The sequence below is a fragment of the Fringilla coelebs genome, assembly GCF_963513975.1.
Source record: "Fringilla coelebs genome assembly, chromosome: 21".
NCBI classification, from domain to species: Eukaryota; Metazoa; Chordata; class Aves; order Passeriformes; family Fringillidae; genus Fringilla; species Fringilla coelebs.
The window spans coordinates 10573194-10600205 of NC_140047.1; the positions used below are offsets into that span (position 1 = coordinate 10573194).

The following is a 27012-nucleotide window of genomic DNA, read 5'->3' on the forward strand; positions in this document are numbered from 1 at the left end:
ACAGCTCCTATGTGTTTTCATGGAGAGAGCCCATGGGAGGAATATTTAACATTTAGGCAGTAAGTAGGGCTAATAGGAAATGCTAATTCACATTTCATTCTTTTGATCAGTGTATATTGAATGATAATTACAGTGATAGTACTTGGCACTTCTGTAGCACCTTTCATCTGGAGCTGTTAAAGTGTTCTGCCAATCTGAATGAATTCAGGCTTGCAGGCACCGGGGGGTTACAATTTACCATAATGCCTCAAAATAAATGGGAAACTAAGGCCTGGGAGGATGATGCCACTTTCCACATCATTCAGAATCTGTATGAAACAGTTGGGGCTGTGTAGTACTGCTGCTGGTCATCTCATAAGAAACAAAATCAACTCAAGGCATCACTATAAATGGGGAAAGTGGTTTAAACGGGCCAGGTGACAGGCCTTTACTCTCTAAAACATGTTTGTTTGGCATTTTTTGTGGTGTTTTAACAATTCAATATACACTTGGGTGCTCTGGTGTATTTTTGTTTGAATTCCCCTCACAAAGACAGAGAAACCATCTCAGATTCTCCCTGCATTTTTCAGCTACGTACTTGGATCCACCTCCATTCTTTAGAGACATCTCCAAAGGATGATTTGAACAGAAATGTTCATTTCAAAGCTACTACAGGAAACATTTGATACTGTTTCAGTCTCTTCCCAGGAAGCCCAAGTGCAAACAGCCTGGACTAATTGATAGGCTGTAGGGAGGCAAATGGACCTGACTGGTTTCATTTCTGTGGAGTGAATGAGAGGCAGAAGGTAAACAAACAAAAGCTTCAATTTGTTTAAACCTCTGGGCACTGAAAGCTCTCACATTGCTGGTAGCACAGAGAAAAGATGGCCATTAGAATATCCAACATGACAGTGCCCCTTTAATTTGTTTCTGGGTCACAGATAAAGAATTGTCCTGCAGATATGAAAGGTAGGATAATAAACACATTCTCCCTCTTTCACTAGCACTGACATTGTGCTTTCAGAAAACAAGTCAAAGAGTGGAAGGCATTATCTGAATCTCCTGGAGACTGGAACATGTGTGCCCATTGCATCAGGACCTTCATCTCTGAACTTTTTCTACTGGGAATTTGTGCTGCTTTGGTTCAGGGTTATTCAGTATTTGCTTAAATGCTGAATTCATAGCACTGGAATTCATAGAAATCTGTGTCATTGCCACAGTCACCCTGAACAGTTTTCAATACATTTCTCCCAAGTTTTGTTTCTGAGACAGATTTTTCCTCTAGTTTAGACTAGACACTTCTCCTTAATTGGCAGAACATATTTTGAGCCATAATTCCTTGTTCTTTCACTGCAGATGGTTCACATGGCACCTGTGGACTTTGGTAATAATGAGGGTGCTGTGACAGGCAGTGCTCTTGTCTGTGTTGTCCCCCCGTGGAAGTGGCTGAGCTTTAACAGACGTGGAGGAGCTCATGGCCTTTGACTGGATTGTCTGGAAGTTGTTTTGGAGGTTTCTTCTTCCCCTCCACTGCAGCCTCGTGTGAGGCAGTTTCTCCAGGTGGTGACACTGTTGTTCCAAACCCAGTGCAGCTGCGGGCACAGCAGGTCTGCTTCCTGCTCTCCTGGTGATTGCACAGACCCAGGACACTGCAGCTGGAGAACTTGGATTCCTGGCTCTGGGTGGAGCACACTTGGGAAGATGACATTGATTTCTAGATACTTTTTTTCAAACTTTAGTTGCCATGGAAACAAGATTCCCTTTCTCCTCCATGCTGTCACTTTTCCTCAGCACTGTACTCTGATAAGCAGTAGGCTGTGTTTGTCCTCCCCACTCTCTTTTTCCCAGTGATATTCATGGCTCAGGCATCAAGGATAATTTCAGAGAGAGTGGGGAAGCTCTGCTGCTTTTCCTGAGGTGTTCAGGTGTTCCAGGCCTGGCACTCTTCCAGAAACTTTCTTGTCTTTATCTTTCTCCATAATTACAGTGGATCATATCTTCCCTGCAACATTTTTCAAAGCACCAAGGAAATTAGCTCCAGAACTAATCATGTCTTTATTTCCTGAATGGCTCCATGCAGTTCCCTACACAGCTCTGCAGAATGGGATTCACCCTGAGCAGCATAACCTGTCCCTGTGCCTGTCCCTGCCCTTGTCCCTCCCTTCATTCCTGCCTCTTGCAAGGTCATCTCCATGGCATTCCCATGATGGCACAGCCTGGCCTGACTGAGTACAGAAATTTACTTTGCATTTCCCAAGGAGTCCCATGGAAAAGGTGAGGAGTGATGGGTACAGGTTGCTCCTGGACAGAAGCCATTTAGACACAAGAGGAAAAAAGTTCTGCTGTTCTTAGAGGGTGGAGGAGGAGACCTTCATATCCCTTCCTGGGAAACAAGGGAGTGTCCCAGCTGCTGTGGCACTGCCTGGGACTGAGGGACACGTGCTGGCCCTGCCCTCGGGCCCTCCAGGAATGAAGCCTTCCTTGATAATTAGCAACCAAGTCAAAAATAGTTGAGGAAGAAATGAATGACACTTAAATCTGCCTGATAGAATTGAAATTTCCTGCAGGGTGACAAAATTCTGCTTTAAAGATAGTAAATCCACTGCTAATAATTAGGCAAGAAATAGTGACTGCTAAGACCCAAAAATAGGATCTGTCACTTGCAATGTCTGTCTTATTATTTTGAGGGATAAACCAGCTGTGAACTTAATTTTTGCCTCCAGTTCCTGAAGGATATTCTTTTTGGTTATATCTTTCAATGTGAGTTCTAAGAGAATTGTCAGTTGTGCTGTTTCATATCACCTTCCTCAGCGCCTCAGCCCAAAATCAGACACAAAGTATGAGCTGAGGAGGGAAAGGAAAGGAGTAAAGGTGGAGAAAAAGACCAGGGAGTAGTCTTGCCTTGGTTTTCATTTCTCTCTGAGCTTTCTTAATCAAAAAGCTCTCTGATCTATGTGTTCTGAAGGATGGAGAAAGCATGAAAGCCAGGCTGGTACTCCTGGAAATATCATATGTGTGTTATATTTATCCTTCCATTGTAATTTTTCTCCCTTTTTCCAGTGCTGTAGGTAGGAGCTGAATCAAACTGAAATAATCGTTTTCATAAATTCTGAGATGAGGATAAATGAACTTCATCTTCAGTATTTGCACAATGTCGGGGAAGTGAGTTGTCTAGGGAGGGAGATAGGGGAAATGCAGGGCTGATGTATCATCTGAATTCCAGTTGGTATTCCCCACACCTTCACAAAAGTGAGCATTTTTGTTTGATTGCAGCTGTAATTATTGCTGAATACAAATGTTCCAATTTAAGCTGCAGAAATGTGAGGAAAGTCTTTGAAGCCAAGAGCATCTGCCTGGAACATGAGTTTCATATTTGAATGAGTAACTTTTACTGCAAAATTACACAATGAATCCCTACATTCAAAAGATAATAATATTTTTTTTACTCTAAACACATCATCTACCAACTGCTTTTTAAAATTTATTGGCTTGGCAGCTGGTTTTGTAGAAAGTGTGTTACCAAAAGCACACAAGGTTTGTCAGTGCAAATGAGGCAGCTTGGTGTTGGTACCTTCCTGCAGACTCAGAGTTGGCCATCAATATTGTGGAGAATGGGGTTCTCCCTTCCAGAATTTGCTCTGCCCCAGAGGTTTCAGGTGGAAGTGAGCAGGGAGGTGCCTGACACAGCAGGACATCCATGTGCTGCTCCAAGACCATACATCAAAGCAGGGCTAAAACACACTCATCAACCAGTTTACTCTCTATCACACCCAAAGGTGGACTTTAAAAAGGGGCAGTAATGTAAAGAGATTTATGGAGATGGTTTTCCCCTCTCCCCTGTGTGTTTATTGCTCATCCTGGTGAGCTCTGATACCTGTTTTACCAGGATTGGAGGGCTGGCATAGGAATGAGCCCTTGAGCAGTAATCCTGGCTTTGCAGTTTATCTGGGCATAGTCAGTGTAGCAAATCACTTGGACAGCTGTGCCTTCACACCCTCCCTCTGAGCCTGCCAAGCCCCTCCATTGTGACAGCAGCTCCTGCCTGCTCTCCCACCTCCACCAGCCTGCCCTCCTTTCTCCCTCCTTGGACAGTAAGCTTGCTGAAGCATGGATCTGCCTGGGGACTAGCTTTTAAAAGGCATATTATTATTTCTCAGATTGAAAAGAATTAAATTACTCTCCTTTATATGAAAAAGTACCTTTTTCCTGAAATAGAAGGGCACAACCATTCCTAGACAGGTTTTGTGCCTGGTATAATTGTACTGAGCCCAGTGGTCAGTGACTCTGGAGCTGAAGTGCTGCCCCACAGAAGCAGCTCCAACGTGCAGCTCTTGAAAGCTCCCGGGCTCCTTAGCCCTTGGCAAAACCCCAAAGGAACCTGGCTCAGGATGTTTCAGGGTTTTGGATACAGCAGACTGTCCTCTGGGCTGGGGACTCTGTTGTGCCTGTTAAACAAGGAAACTGCTCCATCCCCCTGAAATCCTCCTGCAGGTGCCATCCTGGCCTGGTGTCCCTGGGTCAGGCTGTCCCCAGTTCTGCTGTCTTTGGGTGGATCACTGGGTTTGCTCTTCAAGGTTACTTGCATTCTCCCTGTATCTCTGTTTCTGCATCTTTCATCCCTGATTGCTCAATTACCCTTCTCCTACCTTCCCAAGGAATATTTATCTGTCTTGTTCGGATGTGAAATGTTGTCAGTATGATAATTACAGAGCTGGGAACAAATAATCCAGAGTAGTGTGGGTTTGTTTTAATAGGAGAACAAAAGAATCCAAATTGAAGAACCAAGTGATCCCTGAATAATAACTGTTGAAGTGTGGTTGTCATCTGGGCTCTTCCTGACTCTTGAATTCCTTCATCCTTTATTAATGTCTCACCTGTTCCCTGTCCATGTTCCATGGAAATCAGTGCTAATGGGAGAATCCAGACCCAGACTTCCCAAGGTTTCTGTTTTTTTACCAAAGGCTGGGAAGGGAATCTTCCCAGAACAGAAAAGGAAGAAAGTGAAATTCTGCAAAGAAGCAGTTAGCTGAAAATATCAGGGAGGATGTCCAGAACTGAGAATTCTTTCTCCAGGGCAGTGGGAGAACACCCCCTGACCAAGGCAGTTTCTACAAGATAGGTAAAATCTTTATGAAAATGGAGCTCAAGCAGCAATCCTTTATTGGCCAGAGGTGGGAGAGGGATGAGATGTTGTGTGTTAATGTGTTCTGCTGCTTCTCTGTGATTTGCTGATACTCACATGTGTGAGATTTGCCACATTCATAATTAACCCTCAGTGCCTCTAATTTGATGTAATTCCAGCTTTCCTGACCTGGCTAGACCCACACTGTCCCCTGGGTGACCTGGGGGACATCAGTGCATCTTCATCTGATTTTTCAGCTGGGCTGAGCCGGGTGTTTGCAATGACACTGCAGATCTGATTCATCTCTGGCCGTGGCAGGGCAGTGTTGCTAAGCAGCACTTACAACATGAGCTGCTTCTCCCATTCTGGGGCTGCTCCATGGCCTGCCTCCCAGACAGCCCCTCTCGTGATCCTGGCTGCTGCATCTCCGTGTTTATCCTCTAACAAAGAGCATGGGTCTGCCCACAGAGAGTGCAGCAGCAGGATTGGAGTTTTTATTGCCAGTTACCTCTGGCCATGCAATGGTTTTGTCATTCCTTTGGGGTTTAGCCTAATTCCAAGACACTTCTGTCTCAGAGGGGCTTCCTTTATCCCTTTAGAATAAGGTTTTAGGGTAACATCAGTCAGAGCAAGTGGTGGTTCCTTGCTCCTAGTGAGACATCAGGGGAGGTTTAGATGAGATATTAGGAGAAATTTCTACATGGAAAGGGTTGTCCAGTGTTGAAACAGCTGCCCAGTGGTTTGCCATGTAAACAGAATGTGGAGGTGTTGGTTAATAAACTTGCAAAAGTGTCATTTCCTAAGGTTTCTGCAGATTTCTCCTACGTTTGGGGGTGTCTTCAGCCTCAGGGTTGGCACTCTCTTGCCTCCCATGTGCCCAAGTTCAAAGCAGCCCCCATGCCGGCCTCATGTGTCCTGGAAATGCCCTTTTTGGGGAAGAGAATTCCACAGGGGCCGTGTGCTTGGTCACCTGCACAGAGCCCTCCATCACACCTGACAGGAGCAGAGCTGCAGGATGGCAAAGCAACTTACAACACCAAAGTTCAAATCAGAAAGAGCTGGCAGAAATAAATGATATATGAAGTGTTTGAGGGGCTACAGACACGTCCAGCCCTGTGCCTCTAACACTGAACAAATGAAAAATATTTGATCCATAAAGGTCAGTGCGGTACAGAAATTCCCTTCCTGCCCTGCTTCAGTGCCAGGGACCACTCAGGGGATTATTTCTATTCTTAGGCACAAATGGTGCCTAAACTCAGCCTCAGGGTTGTTTTGGACTCTGCATTCCTGGGGTAGCTCAATGCAGTCGTGTTCTACAGAGAGAAGGGTAAAAACGTGCACTTGGATGTCTTTACCTTGTAACAAATGGTATCAGATGTTCCCCAAAAAATGTTTCTCTTTTATGTTGAAAGCTGGGACTAACATTGGTAATTGTAGAAATGGGTAAACTCATTTGTTTGGAACATTTATGGCTATAAAAGGATGCTTAGTGTTGGCACAGCTCACTTATTTCACAAATACAAATATTAATTATCCATTCAGTGGAGCCTCAATAAGAGGGTATTTCCATGTGCTGTGCAGGAACAGAAAAAAACCCCAAACTAATTCCAGAATTAAATTAAGTTTAATATAAAAAATAAAAATTGTAAAACCCAGAATAAGGATGGGTCTGGTAGAAAAGATTTACTCGCAGTTTTATACCTTATCCCTGACATAGCAGAACACATGGAGACCTGGGATGAAGGGCTACATTGCACACTTGTACTCTCAGCAAACACTTATTTATAGCAGTTTCCTTATGATGAGTTGTGAAAAAATTCCTGATGTACTCTCATGTCCCCCAGAGTTGAGATTTGCTTGAACTAAAACAAAAAGATGTCGAAGAACTAGAAAAATAACCCCATCTGTTCAGTAGTTCCTGTGATCTGCCTTTGTGGGGGTTGTTCTGTGTGGGCTTGGGGTAAGAGAAGCCAGGTCTGTGTCTGTGCTCCTGTCTGACCATCCCAGTGCCCTCCCAGTGCTCCCCCAGTGCCCTCCCAGAGCCCCAGGCCAAACCCTCACTCTGCCCCAGCCTCTCCCTGTTTTCCTGGCTTAGAGAACACGGGAAGCTGCCAGGACTCTTCCAAAGAAAGCTGCTCGTGAGCTGATTTATTGATATATCATTTTTAAAATTTCATCTCTATTGTGTTTCCATGGTGCTGAATTTTTACCTTTATAACTTTATCCTGTGGGTTCTCTGTGAGTGAACATTATTGGTGTGGGAGTCAGCTCCAGACACAAGACTTGCATCGTTACTTTATGTTTAATAAAACAGGAGCTCCAGATTTTGCTGTCATTAACACTCTGCTCAGTTTTGTCCCCCTCCCTTTTTCTCTCTCCTTTCTAGTTTTTTTTCGTGTTGCCCCAGGGCGTGTGGAATTCTACAGTTCCTGCATCTCAAAGGCATATGGTGCTGATGGGTTTGCACATATGCTTTAAAAGTATTATAATACCAAAAATTTTCAAACATTATAATAGAATATAAGATTATTTCCAGGCTCTAGAGTAATTGAAAATGCCAAATTTGATAAGGAAGAAAAATTTAAATGAGAGTCCCACCTTCCTCAGTCTGCAGTGGGATGATGGCATTGGATTTTGGGTTTGTCAAATATGTAAGAAAAGAGCCCAAATCAGAGCAGATTTAATTGTGCTGTTTTGAATTGTGCCATCCTGTTTTAGCTGAAGTTGCTGTGGTTGTGATTAAGCCATTCCTCAAAAGGATTTGTTTTGTTTTCTTCTGCCTTCGTTCTTTGTGTCTTATTATGACTTCAGTCAGCTCTTGTGATTAGAGCGATTGTACTCCGGGCTCGGAGATGTCAGAGGCAAAACAGCAGAAACAAAGCAAGAAAAGCAACGCCCTTGCCCTTGAAAAGTGAAATCAGTGCTCACTGAGCTCTGTGTGTTCCCAGAGAAGCTGTGGCTGCCCCTGGATCTCTGGGAGTGTCCCAGGAACACCCCCACGCCGGGGCTTGGAGCACCCTGGGATAGTGGGAGGTGTCCCTGCCATGGCAGGGGTGGCACTGGATGCTGTTGAAGGTCCTCCCAGGCCAAACCACTCTGTGATTCCATGGTTCACACCTTTTACTTGCTAGGCTTGATGAGTTCTGTGTGCCACATTGCTGTGTGGGCTTTCAGGGATTGCATGGGGCAATGATTGTCTCTAAAGAGCCTAAAAGCTCTCCTCTTGCTCAGACCTTAGGCTGTGCAGGGATGAATTTATATAGCTGGTACCTCTGCTTCCATTGTAATAGATACTTCAAGATTTATTCTAACTGAAGGGATTCTTGGGCTCTGCAGATTTCTATTTTTTGTCATTTCATAGAGACTATTAACTTCTGAATGAAACCTTTCTCAGTTACTAGTTTAATCTTTGCTATGATATTTTTACTGGTGGTGAATGCTGCCCACACACAGGAAGACACAATTCTGCCCCAGACAGCTCTCAGTATAAACTTAAAAGTGTATAAAGAACATGCATGCAAAGGGCAGCACTTTAATTGCTGGAACTGCCAAGAATGCAGCTCAGCTAGAGGAGCAGGCAGTGCTCAGAGGGTGGGATTAGCCTTGTTTGTCTGGAGATCAGAATCAAATGTTGTTTAAAGTCATAAATGAAGAAGAAATGGATCATGTCCTTATGATCTCACTAGGAAAGCTCGGCGGTCACACCCCAGGTCAGAATCTCTCTCTTGTATTTTCAGAGACAAACTTCTGTCTTTTTTTCTTACCCCACCTAAAAATTACAGAAGGTATTCATTCACACATTAGGCTTTCTGATCTCTGATGTGCACTATGGAGGTGCAAAGTATCACTATAGCAGCATAATTTATCAGCATTAAAATCTCTGACATCTCATTCTCCCAAGGAAGCTGGCAATGAAAATGGAAAATGGGTCCATGCGATCTCCTTCTGGTGGCAACAAATGCAAAAACAGTGGCAAACAGAAGTAATGTCTTGCTACAACCCTAAATTCTAATCTCCAAATCCTGCACAAATCATGGGACAGTTGTGGAGATGTGGAATACGCAAATGAGGGGAAAAATGTCACCATTGGTTGTAGAAGGCATTTGGGTTTTTCCTTATCAATGCCCTGTCCAGAGCTCAGAGCTATTCCTGGATTGAAGAAGGGGCTTGATAAAATGAGGACATATTTGTGGGTGGGCTGGCAGTGGTTAAGGAACTCCAATCTCTCATTCCTGGGCCAGAACCTTCTTACCTGCAGAGTTTAGGGCAGTCATGTATGTTAGATTTTCCCTTCCCAGTAAATATTGGCCAGTGTCCATAGCAGGCAACCAGAGCCTGGTCCAGTCAGAGGAACAAGTGCATGGGGAGTTGATAGGGTGAGTGTGGGGCTGATAGCACAGTGATACAGAGAGTGTGGGGCTGATACCACAGTGATACAGAGAGTGTGGGGCTGATACCACGCTGATACCGTGAGTAGGAGGCTGGCTAAGGTCTGAGTACTGAGGGAAATATCTTAACAATGCTCTAGATAATGCAAATCCTCAAATTTGCTTTTCACAGCCATGTTTCTCTGTACTATAAAATTCTCTAAAGGTATTTCTCAGGGACAGAACTCTTTTGAAAAGGCCTTTGTGATCTCCCGGGTTGGCTTTGTGCAGTATGACAGAGTGTACAATGTGATGGCCTGTGTGTTATACCTCCTGCTATTTGAGTCATGCAAATAGCTCCCGGAGAAATATTCAGTCCACACAGATGCATGTTACATACCTCGTTTGTAAGTAAAGTGGCACTTGATAAATGTGAAACACCTTTGGTTATCTAGATGTTTGAAATTCTTGGTGCACTTACGAACAGGGAAGTCACTTCCATAATAAGAGCCACACAGAGTGCCCAGGGAGATTTTGCAGCTTGAGAAAGACATAATGTGAGCCATGAATATCCGAGGTGGGGAAGGAGTGTTTAAATGGCATGAACAAATGACAGGCTCCATAGAAGTTAGACTGTGATTATCGCCCTGCAAGACGTATTAAAGGTACTCATTTGTAAAAGTGAGCTGCTAAGGATCCCTTCCTGTATGCTGAGTGGAGAAACTCCTGAGGCTCCTGCCTGGAGCAGAGGGTGCGCTGTGGGCATGGCTGGGATGCTGCTCTGGTACTCTCACGCTTCCTTCCTCACACGTGTCAGGATCTGGGCTTGATCCGTGGGTATCTTCCCCCTTTCCTGGGGCTGGGGAAGGGAAGTGGTGTGTGCAGAACCTCAGTTCTGCGGGGATTTGCTGAGCTGTTTATGTGGAGCTGATCTGTTTCTTTAGTGTGATGGTCCATAGAAGGAACACGCCTTTAGGCTTCACCCCAAAATCCTGGTTTCTCTTTAAAATGCTCCCCCCACACTTTCCCTGGCCGAAGTGCTTGACCCTCTCGCACCATTCTCACACACTGTAGATGCCGGCCAGCACAGTAGTATAATGCTTTTATTGCCTTATTTAGCGGAGAGATTAAATGTAATGTTCAGATTATGTAGAACATTAACTCCTAACAATAAGCAAATAACACATTAGAAGCTTTGCTGTTAAAACGTTTGGCGCTGGCTCTGCTGTGGAGCTCTCCAGGAGCCGTGACTTATGTTCCGTGAGGGAGGAGGCTCGGCGGAGAAGAAGGAGCGAGCCGGGGTCTCTGTCTTCTCGAAGGTGGTGCCTGTACCCCGAGCCCACAGGCGGTGTTAGGACGGGCTTTATGGAGCTCCATCCGTGCGGCCGCAGCAGCTGAGCCCGGCTGTGCCGGCCATGGCCGCGGATCCGGGGGGTTCCGAGCAGGTAACGGAGCTCGCCCTGCCCGTGTGCCGCCGGCCCGGCGTGGGTGGCGTCTGGGCTGGGGCGGCCGGACCCGCGGCCAGCCCCTGCTCCCGTCAGAGCTGCGATGTGCCAGTCTTGTCTTTCAGACGGGATTTTTATGGGAGCTGATGGTTGCCAGGGCAACGGAGGCTTCGGGGAGTCTGGCGCGCCGCAGCCCCGGCCTGGGAGCGCCGGGAGCAGATGTTGGCTGACGCCAGGCGCTGCCAGCGCCGCTCATGCGGGAGCTGCCGAGGACGCTGCGCCCGGCTGCACGGGCGGCTCCGCTCCCGCTCCCCGCTCCCCTTGCCTTGTAATTTAGTATTCTTGTCTCACCCCACAGGGGTTCCTCAGCCGTCGGCTTAAAGGCTCCATCAAAAGGACAAAGAGCCAACCGAAGCTCGATAGGAACAGCAGCTTCCGGCACATTTTACCTGGCTTCAGGAGTGTGGACCATGAAAGGTAAGGGGACGTTTCGCGGAGGGTGTGGGAGACAGGAGGATATTGATTTTTCCAGCTCTTGTTAAGATCTTCCTTGTCTTATTCAGAGCAAGGGCTGCATCTCTCTCTGATACAAGTAGACTTGGTTAATTGCAAGAGGGGTAGTTTTAATTTGTTGTTGTGGGTACGGTGCAAGCCCTCCCTTTTCAGGTTAAATTCCAGGTGCAGAGAAGCCTGACTGCTCTGCTTTCTTTTCCCCAATAAATCCTAAATTGAGGCGCCAGCGTATAAATAGCTCAGAGATGCAGCAGCCAGAGCCGACTGATGCAGGTGAGGGAGGGAGGGGAGGGATGCTCCCGCACTGGACTGCACCGATCGCAACTGGGTTACACACGGTAGGAACAATACCGTGGAACAATAACAACCATAATCTCCCCAAATCCCTGTCTCCCCCTCTCACTCATCCGTCTCCATCCCGCCTTGGCTGCCGTCATTACCCGGAGATGGAGCCTCGGCGTGTGGCCGGAGCTGCTGCCCCTGCCCGAGCCATGACAGGAGCTCAGCCCAGGAGGGATGTGTTGCAGGGAATGTGCAGATGGATCTGATAAAGCATTTCACGTGGGGTGGCCAGTATTGGAGCAATTGCGAGTAAAATAGAAGAGAAATGAGATCTTTGAGATTCTTCAGCTGGTTAGAAAGTAGAACAGCTCTTTAGTGGGTTTGTGTGTATTTATGTCTGTGTAGATTATGTTAGTATGAGCATGAGACAGGCACCGTTCAAGGTAAATTCATGTGTAAATTCACATGCAGATCAAGGTCATGGTTGGGGAAGACAGATTCCTTTACCAACCACAAACCAGTGGTTTGCTTCCAAAAGGAAGATCTTTCAACCTTAGACAAATAATTTTGGGGACTGGCAGAAATCTTGAAGTGCTAGGAAAAGTCTGTCTGAAAATTCCTCCAGGCTGGACATACTCTGATGTACCCAGTTCAGAGCAGAGCAGTTTAATACACCAGGATGGTACTTGAGAACCCATTGAGTAAGTGCTTCACTTTGAAAAGCAATGACAACTTACTTTGTTTTAGCTGTACTTATTCATTGGAGGGGCCATGAGCTTTTGAAGCTCACAAACAACAATTGTCAATCTGGATTTTTCCTTACCTGACCTATTGCAGCCTCCTAAGCTTTTTCCTTCTGGATTCTGCAGGTGAAATGATTGTGCTGGTTAGTGCCGAGTAAGATTTCAGGGATTACTAGCTGGGCACACAGAGTTGGTTTGATTCCTGTGCTGCAGTTTTCCCAAACGCTCGAAGTAGGGCACTGTGTTCCAGAGGGAAGCGAGCGGAGCCGGGCGGCCGGGAATGTGCCCACGGTGCTGCTGACTGCTCCAAGAACAGGCAGATTAGGCAAGGTTTCCCTTCTACCTGGATGAGTTTTGTTTCGTTTGTGACTTGGCAGGGTAGGACACAGGATTTAACTGTTCTGGCCAGCCCTGCAGCCAGAGTCATTTTCCCAAATTAAGCCTTGTAATTTCCCTGCCCTCCCAGCACAGCGGCCCGGGAGCTGGCTGGGCTTCCCGAGACCCAGATATACTGCAAGTTCTCCTTAAATAGGCTCGGGGAATCCTGGAGTGCATTTGCAGTGTAGGGCTTAAAGGGTGGATTAGAGGAGACTTGGCACTTGGCAGCCTCGAATAACCAAGGATTTGCTTATATGAGTATGAGAAACTGAAAATGAATTATGCCTCTCATGCCTGAGACTAGACCTTCTGTTTGGCAGGCATCTCTCAAAAATGCACTTCCTCTGTGATACAGAGACATCCCTGAGCTGCAGGACACTGGGACTCAGAGGCTTTTGACAGCAGGCTCTTAGTCCCTCGCTGCCATGGCAGTGTCAGATCTGTCAGGTGAGCAGGAGTCCTCTGCAGGAGAGCTTGGCCTTAGGGACTGTTGCTCTCAGAGAGGTGAAAGCAAAGCAGAGAGCAGCTGGGCCTCTCAGTCATGCAGTGAGGCTTTGGTTACAGAAGATAATTTTATCTTTCTGAACATTCCCCTCCCATTGTATGTGCACAATGTATATGAAAGAGCTCAGGTCTCTCAGATCATTCTCATGCATGTGCTGCTGTGCTTTTCTTGCTTGTAATCCAAGAACTGTTTCAGAGAAGCATTTGGTATTGGAATATTCGCCTCTTAAATATTTGATTCTTGACTCCATCTTGTATGGAAGCTGATTGTTCAGGAACCACTCCTCTGCTCTGGAAGTCACCATTATAACAGTGCTCTGTTCTGAAGCGTGGGCCAATTTTTGTGGGAATGCCACAGCAAAACGAATAGTGCAGTAAATTCAGTCAAAACACTCCAGGTTGAAATATTGAGCTACAGTAGATTGTAAATGCTTCTGTTACTTGGCTTCTTTGTATCTAAATGGGGACTGTTCCTGCCTCTTAGTTCCATTTTTTCCCCTCTTCCTTACATGTCCTGTTTATCCTGCAGATGAATATTTGAAATACATGAACTATGCACTTGCATGTTCAGGCAGATAATGACACGGATGTGGTTTGTGTGTGGGGCAGAGAGTGTAAACAAATATATTTCACTAAATTACTGTGGGGTTCACAGGGATGGATTTGGCCAAATTTTGCCAGTCTTGTGCATATTATTTTTTTTCCTGTTACAGTAACAGTAATACCATTATTGATAGTAAAAGAAACAAAATCACAGCAAGTGTAACTCACCTTCTGTGTGAGAGGTGCATTAATATGGTACAATCAGAGTATGTTAATATGAGATCTAAAGGAGAATTGTGGAATGAGTGTTCTTTCAATTTGCTGGCTGGTTATATTGCTTGTTAGAGCTAAAAAGGGTTCCAAGAAGTGGCTTTTTGCTAACAATGTCTCCTGCCTCCTGATTTATTACAGCAGCTCACTAAGTTTTTATCGTGGAGCGCTGAATGCTTGGCTTTGTAGTGTCCTCTGGAATCAGCCACAAATCAAGCATTTGGCAGATGGATTTTTCTTAATTGGACCCACATTTCTCCTACAAAATTTGTGATGGTGAAAATTTCTGAGTTGGCCCTGGAGCCCAGGGCATAGAGCCAGAGAAGGGAGAGAAGGTTGTTCTGCTGCAGTAGTTAATTATTGGTGGGGATGTATTGCTGATGATTTTCTGGTAGTGGCAAAGGGGATTTTATACCAGCACTGAGAGAGCAGGGCCACAGTAACACTGTGTGGACAAGTGTACTCAGATTGTCTTGATTTGGTGAAAAATGGGTACTCTGGGTAACTCCGTGTTCTGATGGAATCCCTGAACTGATCATTGCTGGAGACACCTTTCCTCAGTGCACTAGAATCCATTTAATGCTACTCTGGAGTACCAACATTTGTGATTATTTTGCAAGGTTTTTGTTTTTGTTTTTTATAATTCCAGGAGATAACATTCTATTTAAGCTTTTATTGGCACTACAAAAGCCTGAGCATATGGTTGATTGTTAAATGAGCCTCAGCCTTGGAAGGGGTACAGCCCTGGATTAATAACAGCAGCAACTTGCACTACTGAGACTTCCTCTTTAAACTCCATTTTGTCTTTAGCCCATCCAAAATTTTTGGCTTCTAACCCCCAGAGAGAAGAGGAATTATACAACATTGTACTGCAACACGTTTAGTTTCTACTCTAGTGCCCATGCTATCTGTTGTAGGAGTTTTCCATGTGCACAAAGCTTCTTTTGGTGCACCAGGAGCTGATGCTGCTCCTGCAGCAAACTTAGTTTGGGGAGTTCTTGGAGATCTAATTTGTTTATTCCCAACAAACCTGATATGCCAAATATTTTTAGGCAGGATGAAATTGGTTAACTTTGCTGAGAATCTGGTGAGTGCTGCATGGTGAAGGATGAAGTTGCTCTATTTCCTCTGGAATTGGAAAGAGGAATGACTCATCCTGCAGAAGTAGGACACTGGCAGACCCCAGAACCACGGAGGGCTTTCAGATCTGTGTGAACAAGTGCTGGAGAGCTGCTGCCGTTTCTGGCTTCTGCTTAAATGGTATTATCCAGGGAAGCTGGCTGAGTAGGGAAACCTACACCAGAGGGAACCCCCAGCAGGATGGCACTGACAACTACAGACAACCAGGCTCTGGTTTTGAGTGTAATGAAGATATTGAGGAAACACTGTGCAGTTTGTGTGGGGGAACCATCCAGCCCCATCAGCAGTGACTGAAATGCAGAATAAAACATCTTGCACAGCCAGGCACATCCAGCAGTCCCTTGTGTGACACTCCATGTCATTCATGCCAGGGGTGGTGCCTGTCCCCACTCCCCCCACATCAGGGAACAGATTTCAGCAGAAAAATCAAGATTCAAGGTCAGTCTCAGAATTCAGATGGGCCTCATGCAGTACCTGCATTTATACCAAGGCTGCTTTGTCCTGGAATAAGCAAATCAGCCTTTTAATGGGGTTCCTTTGCAAAATATTTCTTGAACCAGAAAGTTAATTACTGATCTCTAATTAGTGGCGTGTTAAGAGTCTGGAGTAAAATCAGAGAGAGCTGCTTTGAAGGAGAGATGCAGGAAGAAATCACCATTTCTCTCCATAAACTGTAATGTTCCTCATCTTCTTCTCATGGTATCAGGAAGTTTAGACATTTTAAAAAGGAGAATGTTGTTAATGGAAAGAGGGCATTTTGAAAGGACTTTTCTGGAAGGCATTGAAAGAATCATAATCCCTCCAAGAGGAAGAGAGATGGGTTGAAAGCAATGTGGGGCCTTTCAGCTTCTCCCAAGGCAGCAGCAAAGTCCCAGCTGTCCCTCCTGTTAATTTGACTTTTGCAGATACCTGTGGACTTGTATCAGAAGCTGTCTGAGGTAGGTGCATTCCCGTTCTCAAAGGACACAGAAACACTTTCCTTTACGTATCCAAACCAGCTTCCTAATTGAACAGGGGGTCATGCCTAAAGCTTTCAGTAAAGACTGTATTAGTTCCTGGTAATTCTTCAAGTCATAGTAAACGTCAGGGGAAGGGCTAAGACACTGGACTGATTTTCATAGAATCATAGAATCATGGCAGAATTTTCACAGCCTTTTGCCCAGTTCTGCACTCGCTGCTTCCTGACAGCCCCGTGCCCCACGGGGTGCAGCCGGCGCGTTGACTCGACTCGGAGTCACGGAGCAGAATTAGAAAATCCTTCCTGCTCCGGCATATGCAGCGCTGCTGGGATAATTGGCTTCATGCATCTTACAATTAGCTTGCAAAAATATGTTTTGCATCCCTGACCTTTTCTCTATACGCAAGGCCATTGTTTCCCTGTCCTGCTTAATTACAAAATAGAGCGTTGTGTGAGGAGGGAGATGACATCGTTGGATCGTCGGCTCTAATTTGACGAGACATCGTAATGGGGAGTTTTCATACCGAGGGCACTGAATTAGTGTAGCGTGAAGCCACATTTCTGCAAACCTACTAAATAAGGAGAAGTTAATTTTCTGCTCTATCTTTTTGACATTTGTAATCAAAGCATTGTATTCCAGCTGCAGATGGTTAGCACATGAGGGATGTTTGGGAAATGCCGACAATCGCGAGCCATTGTCTGCGCGGCCGAGGATCAGGTTGATTAATGGATACAAGGATTTTTGCTTTCATTTTGCTGCTCTCCCAGCCTGAATACGCTTTATTGACTCGTGTGGCCACTGCCTGGCAGCTGGGATGTGGTGCTGCAGCAGTGCACACCTCAGGGGTACAAGCAGAGAGCTCTGCTCGTGTCCCTCGAGCACAGACTGAGCCAGGGTGACAGCTCCGCTGAGCTGTGGCCCGTGGTGTCGTGATACTCTTCAGGTGGAAGACAGATACTGCTACTCCATTGCATCAACATTATGTTTCCAAACAGACCATTTATTCTGACTTTGCCCTGGTGAGGTTTTCATGTGCATGAATTTCAGTGCAATTACATTAGCATTACTCTTCATGTCAATAACCTCAAAGGAAAAAAAGAGAAAGAAAATGCCATCGCTGCAGCTTTTCTACCAGAGGATGCTTTCTGTTCCTTCTAGACTCTTCTCTGCTTTTCTAATTATCATTTGTTTGCAATAGATACTGAGATACTTCTATCCCAGGCTTAAAACATCCCCCTGCCATGGGCAGGAACACCTCCCACAGCCCTGAGCAACCTGGTCTGTGGAAGGGGGTGGAATGAGATGAGCTTTAGGGTCCCTTCCATCCCAAACCTGTCTGGGGTTCTGTGATTCTGGCATGCAGTGAAAACTGTTCCTGATGAAACCATCACTCTTACACTGAGAGGAGCAGTCCTGCTCTCCCCAGCCCATTGCCCCCTCCCCACATGCTACTCTTCCCATCACACGATCTTGGGAAGGGCAGCAAGTGGATTCAATGGGAAATTATTATTTCAGGGGTGATTTTCTGTTTGGCTGGGGCACTGAACCAGCTCCAGTAGCTGCAGAGAAGTGGGAAGATGGCAGAGCAGGGACTTTGCCTGTTTCTGGCATGTGTAGCTGTGTTTAATGGGATGTAACAGTACTCTCAGTTTCTGCCCCTGGTGCTTTGTGGGCCTGGGGGAGGGATGTCCAGTTGGCATCTGCCTCCACTTTCACCTTCCTTGGAATTTCCCATCTCCTAGGAGAGATCCATTGCATGTTGGCTGGCGCTTTGCTGTCCTCTGCTCTGTCATTTCTAGTGGCAATTAGTTTTAGCAATAAATGGTTTTCTCTCTTGGAAGGAAGGAAGGAATGAATGTTTTTAAAAAACTTCTCAAACCAACTTCCGCTCTGTTCTTTATTGAAACCTTGCAAGACCTCGACTGGAAAATCTGTGTGAGGGATAAAGAGTTGCAAGTGAGCATGGAAGTGAGGTGGGGAAGGGTTCCAAGCCTTTGTTCAGAGCTGGGAGACGCCGATGTTTGACGTGCGTTCCTTGTTATCCCAGCTCTTATTGCAGTGCTCAAATCCACTGATTGTAGCTGGAGGCAGCAGCTGGAGCAGGAGCTCACTGCTGGCTCTGACTTGTACAGAGAGCACTGCCTGTAATGATGCTCAGGACTTGTGAATACCAAATAACTCTGTCAAGTTCATCCATCAGCTCAGAGGGAAGGAAAAACCAGATTGAAGAAAAAATATGCTTCCTCCTTACCATGTTCTTTAATAAAACCTTAGGCTAAAGAGCCTCTGAAATGCTTATTAGTGAGATTTCAAGTAGTTTGTTCACCTATGGATGTCTTATGATAGTGATATTATGATGCTTATCTGGTTGGCAGTGTTTACAATCCAAATCTTGTGTACAACTACAGAATGTCTCAGGCTCTCTTCCACACAATTCTGGTCTGGTGTGATGAAAAAAAAAAGCAAAAACTGATTTTAATTGAATTAAACCAATGCATTTTAGGTGGAATTAAAATGTAATTTGTTTAAAAATACTGAACTGATTTGAACTAAAGCCAGAATTATGAATTTAGCTTTAATCCACATGTGTTATATAAGTAATTATATGAGAAAGGGCTGTGGCGTGCCTTGTGTGTGATTGATAATGTGCAGGAGGTTGGCATTCCCTCATTCCAAAGGATGGAAATGCAGTAGGAATTAGAAGGCCAGAGCTATTCCATCAGGCTGTGCCCTTTGCTCACATTTACAGATGTCTCTGGGATTAAGCTGCCCCCAGTCCAGGGGGGATTTCCCACGTGCCCATCCCAGCCCCCAGTGCTGCCTCTCTGCAGGAGTCCCTGTGCAGAGCAGGCCTGCAGCAGATCCCAAATGATTTCCATAACTCTGCTCTATGTACCTTGAATTATTAATATTTTGCTGTCCTGGCTGTGTGGGGAGATTTGTTCCATTAGGGATGTGTTTGTTGCTATATAGTAGCACTTTAGATGATGGGAATCCAGGGAGAGAGAGAGAGAGAGAGAGAGAGAGAGAGAGAGAGAGAGAGAGAGAGAGAGAAGGATTTCTATGTTAAATTCTTTTGGTGAGAGCAGAGTTTTTACCAATGCCTGGCTCTGAGGATTGGAATGAAAGGCCCAGGGCTGTTGTTGCTCATCTTGGAGTCTGGTATTTATCCTCTGCCTGGGCATAATCCCCTTGGGCATGCAGCAAGGCCAAGTGCCATCAGGATGTGAATGGTTTCTCTCATGACATGGCAGTGTCTGTGATTTCCCTGGATTGTGGCATCTCCTGCCTTTCCCCAGTGCTCCCAGGGAAGGTGGCAGTGGGAGCTGTTTGTGCAGTGGCCATGTGGGTGAGCCAGGGCTTGTCCAACGAGGTGCAATCAGTGAGTGACACAGGGCCACGTGCAGGGGGTGCCTTGCAGGGCACTGGTCATCCCGAGGCTCCCAGTGCTGTCCCTGAACAGGATATTCATCCACAGAGGCTCTGCAGGAACTTCTCCAGCTCCCCTGAATTAATTATTCACTGATCATCACTCAGACCTTATGGATTAGGGAGCAGGGCTGGCAGGGGGTGGATGGAAGATGGAGCAATTTGGATTGCAATTAGTGTTTCATTCCTTCCCTTGCTCCCTGTTTGCTTAAATTGGAGATTGCGTGTTAGCACCAAGCAAGGATTTGCATCCCAGCAGTGGAAGTTCCCCGTGCACCAGAAACCAGCAAATCCACTGCAGTCCTTAAGCTTCCCCAAGGGATCAAATACTCAGTTTGAGAAGTTGAAATATCAGGGGAACATGTTTTGCTTAGGAAATGGTGTGAGGGAACAGCAGTGCCTGGTCTGCTGGAGCAGGGACTTCAGCAGCCATATCTTACCTTAACAATAACAGCATTTAGGTGTTGTCTCTCTCCGTCCTGAGGGAATGGCACAAAGCTCTGCAAGGGAAGATTTAGGCTGGATTTCAGGAGAGGTTCTTCCCCCAGAGGGTGGTGGGGCACTGGACAGGCTCCCCAGGGAGTGGGCACTGCCCCAAGGCTGCCAGAGCTCCAGGAGTGTTTGGACACGCTCTCACACACAGCGTGGGATTGTTGGGGTGTCTGTGCAGGGCCAGGGTTTGGACTGGATGATCTTTGTGGGTCTCTTCCAGCTCAGGACATTCTGTGGTTCTGTGAGCCCTTATCTCTTGTCTTCCCTTGCCACTCCTGGAGTGTGCTCCTTGCCAGGAATCCTCTCTGGCAGAAGGGAAACCTATCAGGGTGAGCAGCCCCAAGGTCACCCCCAGCCCAGCAGGGCTGTCCCACTCACAGACAGTGGCATTGGAAGTTTAGTCATTACAAGAGTTACCAAGAGTTGGGAGCTCTGCTCCACCAGGGAGACTGTGTCTAATTTAGAAACCTCGAGGGTTTTTTTGATTATACCAGTAACCACAGTCTGGGTCACACTTTGCAATAATTATCCTGATGTCTGAGAGCTTGTTAGAACATCCCTGGAGGAAGGGGCCTGGTTGCATCAGAGGAGAATTTAGAGGTATATGCTGGCAAACCTTCAGCACTAGAGATTTATTTAAGTTAGTTCTTTTAATTGCTTTCCAGCATCCCAGTTCTGTTATAAGCTCTCTGAGCCATCTAGGGAAGTGAGTGGAGCTCACATTAATCTCCTCAATCCTTCCTCCTCTAACTAGTTACTCCAGCTTCATTTACACGGGCATTTGAGCCCTACAGAGCAGGTAATAATTTTGATTCTGTTTAAACATGTTCTAACAGAAGATATAAGATAGGAAAAATCATCAGCTGACTGCAGCATTGGATTCTTTTTTAACTCTCATCTCTTAAGTGTGGCTTATGATCTTTGTATAACACTGCTGCCTCCCAAGTCTGTTGGCAGCTCTGTGATATGTATTCATAGAGCAATTCCAGTCCTTGAGTGAAGCCTGCAAGAAAAGGGCAGAGAATTATTTGTCTTTTTTTTCATTATCACGGCCCTCTTGTACCTGCTCTGACACACACTTGAGAGAAGTTTGCCTTGATGCCTTTATAGCTGCAGCTCTCTCTGTATGGGGTGTCTCACCCTTGTTAGATAAAGTCACTCATGTTGAGGCTCTCCCTCACTTTATTAATCGCAGTCCCAACCTCTCACACAGCAGCAGAACCTCCACACACCCTCAGGTGCACACTGACAGCAGGGAGGGAGGGACACAGGGACTCCAGCATGTCCAAGGGGTGGCCCATGAGCCAGGGCCAGCTCCCTGTTATTCCCTTTGGGAGCTTTGTTCTCTCTTCTGAATGGCAGAAAAGGTTCCATTGTCTTAAAAAAATAACAATAATCCTGTTTGAGTGGTGTGAAGTTTTTGGTCTCAATTGCATCTTGTATCAATGAGTGCCACAGACAAACACTGATAATTTATAGCACTGAGAGTTTTTAATCTAATAAAGTCCATTATCTTACCTATTCATTGGCCATTTTAGAAAAGACAGTAAATAGAAACAGGCAATTCATTCCTGATTCTACCATGTGTTATTTGTGCCTCCTTGTCTTTTCCAGCTAAACTTGAATTGTTTTCCATGGTTTTTATCACTTTGAGCCATTCCCTACTCAGTGTGTTTGCTCACGTACAGTATTATGTTGTTGGAAGACACATCTTTTCTACACCTTGAAAGCACTGACAGGTGTGTTCTGGGCATCTGTGAGCAACCAGATCTGTGAGGGCCAGAGGCTCCAGGGCTCCCACGGGGACAGAGGCTCCAGGGCTCCCATGGGGACAGAGGCTCCAGGGCTCCCCCAGGGACAGAAGCTCCAGGGCTCCCACGGGGACAGAAGCTCCAGGGCTCCCACGGGGACAGAAGCTCCAGGGCTCCCACGGGGACAGAAGCTCCAGGGCTCCATGCCTTCAGCCCAGACACACCATGAGCTGCTGCCTTTCCTCCAGCATCCCTTCCCATCCCTGAGATTCCTCATCCCTGCTGGTGTCAGAGGAACACATCCTTTTGTTCAAATGAAGGGATCTGGAGTCAGCATTACACAGAGCAATGAGATATAAAATAACAGAGCCAATAATGATGGGAATCCCCCCATGGAATGGGAGTGCAGCCTCTGGAACAGCAGCTGCAGCAAAGACATCCAGGTTATCTGTGGCTACTTTGTGCTGAGAGGGCTTAGGTGTAATGAGAGCTGCTGCATCCTGGGAACCTCAGCAGTGAATAGTGACATTTTCCAATAACAGCTTCTAGAAATGGGAAAAGAACATCCTGTGTGTGAATGTGGCCCTGAAGGACAGCTCAGGGATCTCCTCTCTCTGCTTCACAGCTGGACTCAGGTCACCAAGCTGCTTTCAGACAACCAGAAGTGACACTTAATTGCTTCAGTCCTCTCTGAAAGCTCATCAATAATTTCCTAGGCTGGCTGTCCTGGCATTGGTGTTCTGAAACTCACGTTAGATTTGATTATTTTTCCAAATTAACATGCAAAGCATGACTTGACCTAAATAATTCCACCAGTCCAATTGTAAGTCTGTAGGTTTTGGAAATACCAAGTTCCCTTAAACATTTAAGAGAGGGATTTTTACAAGTGATAGAACAAGGGGGAATGCAGGGAGCCCCAGGCTGGAGCAGTGTCAGAGCTCCCAGAGCTCCCGTGCTCTATCACCTGCATCTTGGCACTTTGATTTCCTGCCCGTGATGTGGTGAAACCACCGCCCTGTCCCCGATAAGCTGAGAAGGCATCACTCAGCCCTGAGTGCTTCTGTGGACACTTTTCTTCCTCTGACATGTTTTTATTTCTATAAATGTCAGTGCATAAAGAGCACAGGATTCAATTTGATTTGTGCTCCTGGTGTTTGGGACATAAAGAACAACACTTGGGTGTCAGTACAATATGTTGGAGGAAGTGGCTCCTCCTAACTGTGTTCAACTCTAAAATTGAGATAACATAAAGAGATCTTCAAAACCCATTGGATGCTTCTGGAGATAAAATAGTTTGAAACAGTGATTACAGCTGTTCCCAGCATCTGACCATTATTTAGAGCTGTTTGTGAATCTTCAAAATCAGACTCATTTTGCCTGAAAAAGTCAACTGAGAAATCTTCATTTTTTGTTGAAAAATTACTTGGGTGACTAATGACCCAGGAAAAGTCATGAAATGCAGCAGTTTGTGGTGATGACTGAGGATGGGCTGTTTTGTCCAGGGATTTTATCTACAATTTCCATCAGAAAGTGCACTGGGAAATGTTTTCTCTCAGTGCAGTGTCTGTCTCTGTAGCTGTTTGTTGTGCTGCTCCTGAGGTCACAGATCTCCCACTTTGCTGTGTCAGGGCATCCAGTTTAGAGAAACCTCATCAGAACCAGTTTAAAGGTTCCACATGTCCCTGCCATGGCTGGCTTCATTTTGCATTATCTGGAAGTCCACTGCTGGTAATTTTGGCCAGCAGTGCCCCCTTTTCCCAGAGCTCATCTTTGCAGTGCCCTTTTCCGTGCTACAAGAGGTCACATTATTCCTTGTCAATAGATTTGTGGGAAAAGTCTGGCTTTTTCATTTATGGCCATGAGCTGCTGCTGCCGAGCTGGAACAAGCTGGGAATGTCCTCAGTGCTAAACTGTGAGATTGCATAATTATGGCTTACACAACAGCACACACAGGCAAACAAACCAGGGACTGCTATGTGGGATGGAGCCTGTGTTGGACGGCTTTCAGCACTCGTGTTCCCTGCAGAAGGAGTTCCTGCTCCTTAATTTAGTAACCATAGATCTGATTTTCACTTTTCTGGGGAAGGTGGGTGGGTTTGCTCAGAGTTTGGGGAATTTGTGCTTTCCCACTCTCCCTAGTGGCTGGGAAAGGTGGAGCCCACACAGTGCTTTCCATCCTGCCTGTCTCCATAAGGGAGTGGTTTTCCACCACAACAATTGGCAATTACGGTTCTTATTTTAAATAACATGAAAACAAAGCAGGCTGCTCCCACCCTGCACTCTGCAGATGGGCAGGGTTCTGAATCCTGCTGAATTAATCACTGATGCTAATTATAGAATTCGGGGAAGACAGCAGGGCTGGACCAGGCTGAGCTGGGCCAGGCTGAACCTTCCAGCATGAACTCCAAAGCAGCAAATCTCACTCATTTCTCTGTTGTGATTTCTGCTCTTTGCTTTGTCTCTGTTTCCCTCCCCTTTGCTGCCCTTGCTCTTCCAGCATGGGAATGTGTAGCAGCATCGTAGTAAGTGCTTGAATGGCTGGAAAATCCTTTCATGGCAAAGATGTGATTGTTACTTATTTATTTTATTTTTGGTTAATACGACTGGAATACAAATGGGGCTCTGGTGCCTGAGGGCCTTGCATTCTTCCAGTAATTCCTTATGACATGTGTCAGGTTCTGTTTTATTCAGGTGGGTGGTGTGATATTAAACAAGAAAGCAAGCTTGCATTTCTCTGCAGCTGTATTTATATGCACACTCCTGGCACAGAGCTGCTTATTAGGAGAATGTCATCTCCACACTGCCTGTACCTGAAACAGTCTGCAAATACCGTGTGGGCTTTAAGAGAAATCATCTTAAATCAATCAGATCTCCCAACACCGGAGTGTCCTTCCTGCCTTATCCTTTGTCCATGCAAAGATGAGGCTGCCAGAGAAGTTCCTTGAGCAATGCTGCAGCCAAAACAGTCATGTCTGTATGGAATATTGATTTTCTAATTGCTGTGCTGCTGTTAAATGAGTTGTTCTGGGGGAGCAGGGGAAAGCAAACTCAGATGCGTGGCTGGCTGGCTTTGCTTTGGCTCTGCTGAACACACCCAGGATGTTAATGTGGGAAATTCAGCAAAGGGAGGAAGGTGGAATCCTTTTTTTGTGTGGCACAGACATCGAGAGGGCAAATGACACTCACCAGTGGGACAGGCTTATTCTCTCACAAAGCACAAAACAGCCCTTTGGCTTCAGACACTCGGGCTGCAGCCAGGGAGAGAACAAATTGCAAAGCAGAGGCATCTTATGCAATAGTCCCCGGGAGGGGGCTGCTGCTCTCCATCAGCCCAGCTGTGCCTGAGCTGCTCCTCACACACACACAGGCACCAGAGCAGGAGTTGAGCCTCCCCGGTGCCTGTCTGCTGCTTATGGATGTGGCCAGATGTGCCTGCTACAGCTGTGGAGGGCTGAGCTGCTGGGAGAGGTCATCCCCGTGGCCATGGAATCTCCACAAAACAAAGGAGCGGCCACCTGGAGAAAAGAACATCTCTGGGAAAGGGACATACCTGGCACAGAAGCAAACTGGACCTCTCTGGCTTTTTTTTTAAAGCCTCTGGTCAGGTATTTTGGAAAGTGAAATGCAGTCCCTGTAGTGAAATCTTTATCACAAAGAATCTTCCTGAGACAATAGAAATAGTTATCAGCCACATCTAACCAATAAATAATATTTCTTAATATAGTTTCAGAAAATGCAGCATATGTTTATGTGTTCAAACACATCCTCTTAGGAGAAAAATAGCTTCTTTATTTTTCTGAAGATTAAAATGCCAAATCAACTAATTACTTTTCTTTGAAAACCTCTACCACATAAAACACACACACTCTCAGTGAACTAAATTGATTTATATTCCACCATTAATTCTTTAAAGCCCATAATTTGCAGAACAACAAAGCTGGTTGGAAAATGTGCCCTATTAAGGGACAAACAGCTTTCTGAGTAAGATGGAAATATGTTGGCATGGAAAAGAAACGTGGGTGCAGCTGAGGCTGGGGCAGCCCAGGGGCTGTGCTGGGGCACAGCCAGGGACTCCAGGCAGCCCTGGGACAGCCTCCTGAGCTGCTGTGCAAAATCCCTGCAAACTGAGGCACCTGGCTGAGGTCATGGGGAGAGCAAGGTCCATGTCCACCCAGCTGGGACAGTCACTGTTCTCCATGTAAACATCTTTTCCTGAGCTTTTGGATGCTCTCCTGGTGTTCCTGCTCTTCAAGCCCATGTATATAATTTAACTAGGTGCCATGACCTTACCCTTTAGGTGGGGTTTCTATTGGCTTAAGAATATCTGAAATTTCTCCTAATGTCTCCATTGGTCTTGTTTGCATTACCCATGGAAGGTTTTATTTTTTATTATTGGGACATTCTAGGAAACTGGAAATGAAATTACATTTGGGTTCTTCCAGTAAATGCATCAGTGACTGGAATCAAGATCTTGGTAATGAAATTGGAATTTGTCTATTGCTGTTTTGGGGTAGTAATAAGATGACAACAGAATGATCCAGGTACAAACTGCTGGGGTTTGGCTGATGAATGAGATGTTACATGAGGGGGTGTCTGCCAGGAGGGCTTGGATTGAGTGCATGGATTGGAAGTGGAACTGGAGGCTGAGAGGGTCCCACATTTGAATTCTGCTCCTCCTCCCCCTGGATTTCAGGGATCACAGGCTGCCTGCAAGGCTTGGGGCACTGTATGTTTTTTATGGAAACCTTCTGTTTGTTCCCTGAGATGGGAATCTGTCAGACACTGAATAAATGCAGGCAGAGCTGGCAAGGAGGTGTTACAGCGCAGGAAACTGAAACATAGTCTTAAACAAATTAAAAAGATGGTAATTAACCAAATGAATTTCATCCTGGAGATAATCAGACGAATATATTTAGAAGGAAAATAATCCCAATTCTCAGAAAACAGTAATTAAAATATACTCATTTTTGGGAATGGTTAACAAGCTAAATTGGAGGCAGCAAAGTCGGCTCGGGCCCTGGTGGCTGCTTCTCGGGATGGCATCTGACAAGGCCCTGGTGTGTGATCTGAGCACAGCCCTGGCAGCACCACAGTC

At 45.9% G+C, this 27012-nt stretch overlaps 1 protein-coding gene across 5 annotated transcripts in view; it reads left to right on the forward strand.

Annotated features, from left to right (window-relative positions):
• The window catches only part of DAB2IP (DAB2 interacting protein), a 125220-nt gene that overhangs the window by 20147 nt on the left and 78061 nt on the right, over positions 1–27012 (forward strand). For all 5 annotated transcript variants that reach the window (XM_084219813.1, XM_084219817.1, XM_084219811.1 and 2 more), the window contains exon 3: positions 11272–11390. In XM_084219813.1, coding sequence (XP_084075939.1) covers positions 11272–11390 — 119 coding nt within the window. The remainder of the gene's footprint in view (positions 1–11271; positions 11391–27012) is intronic.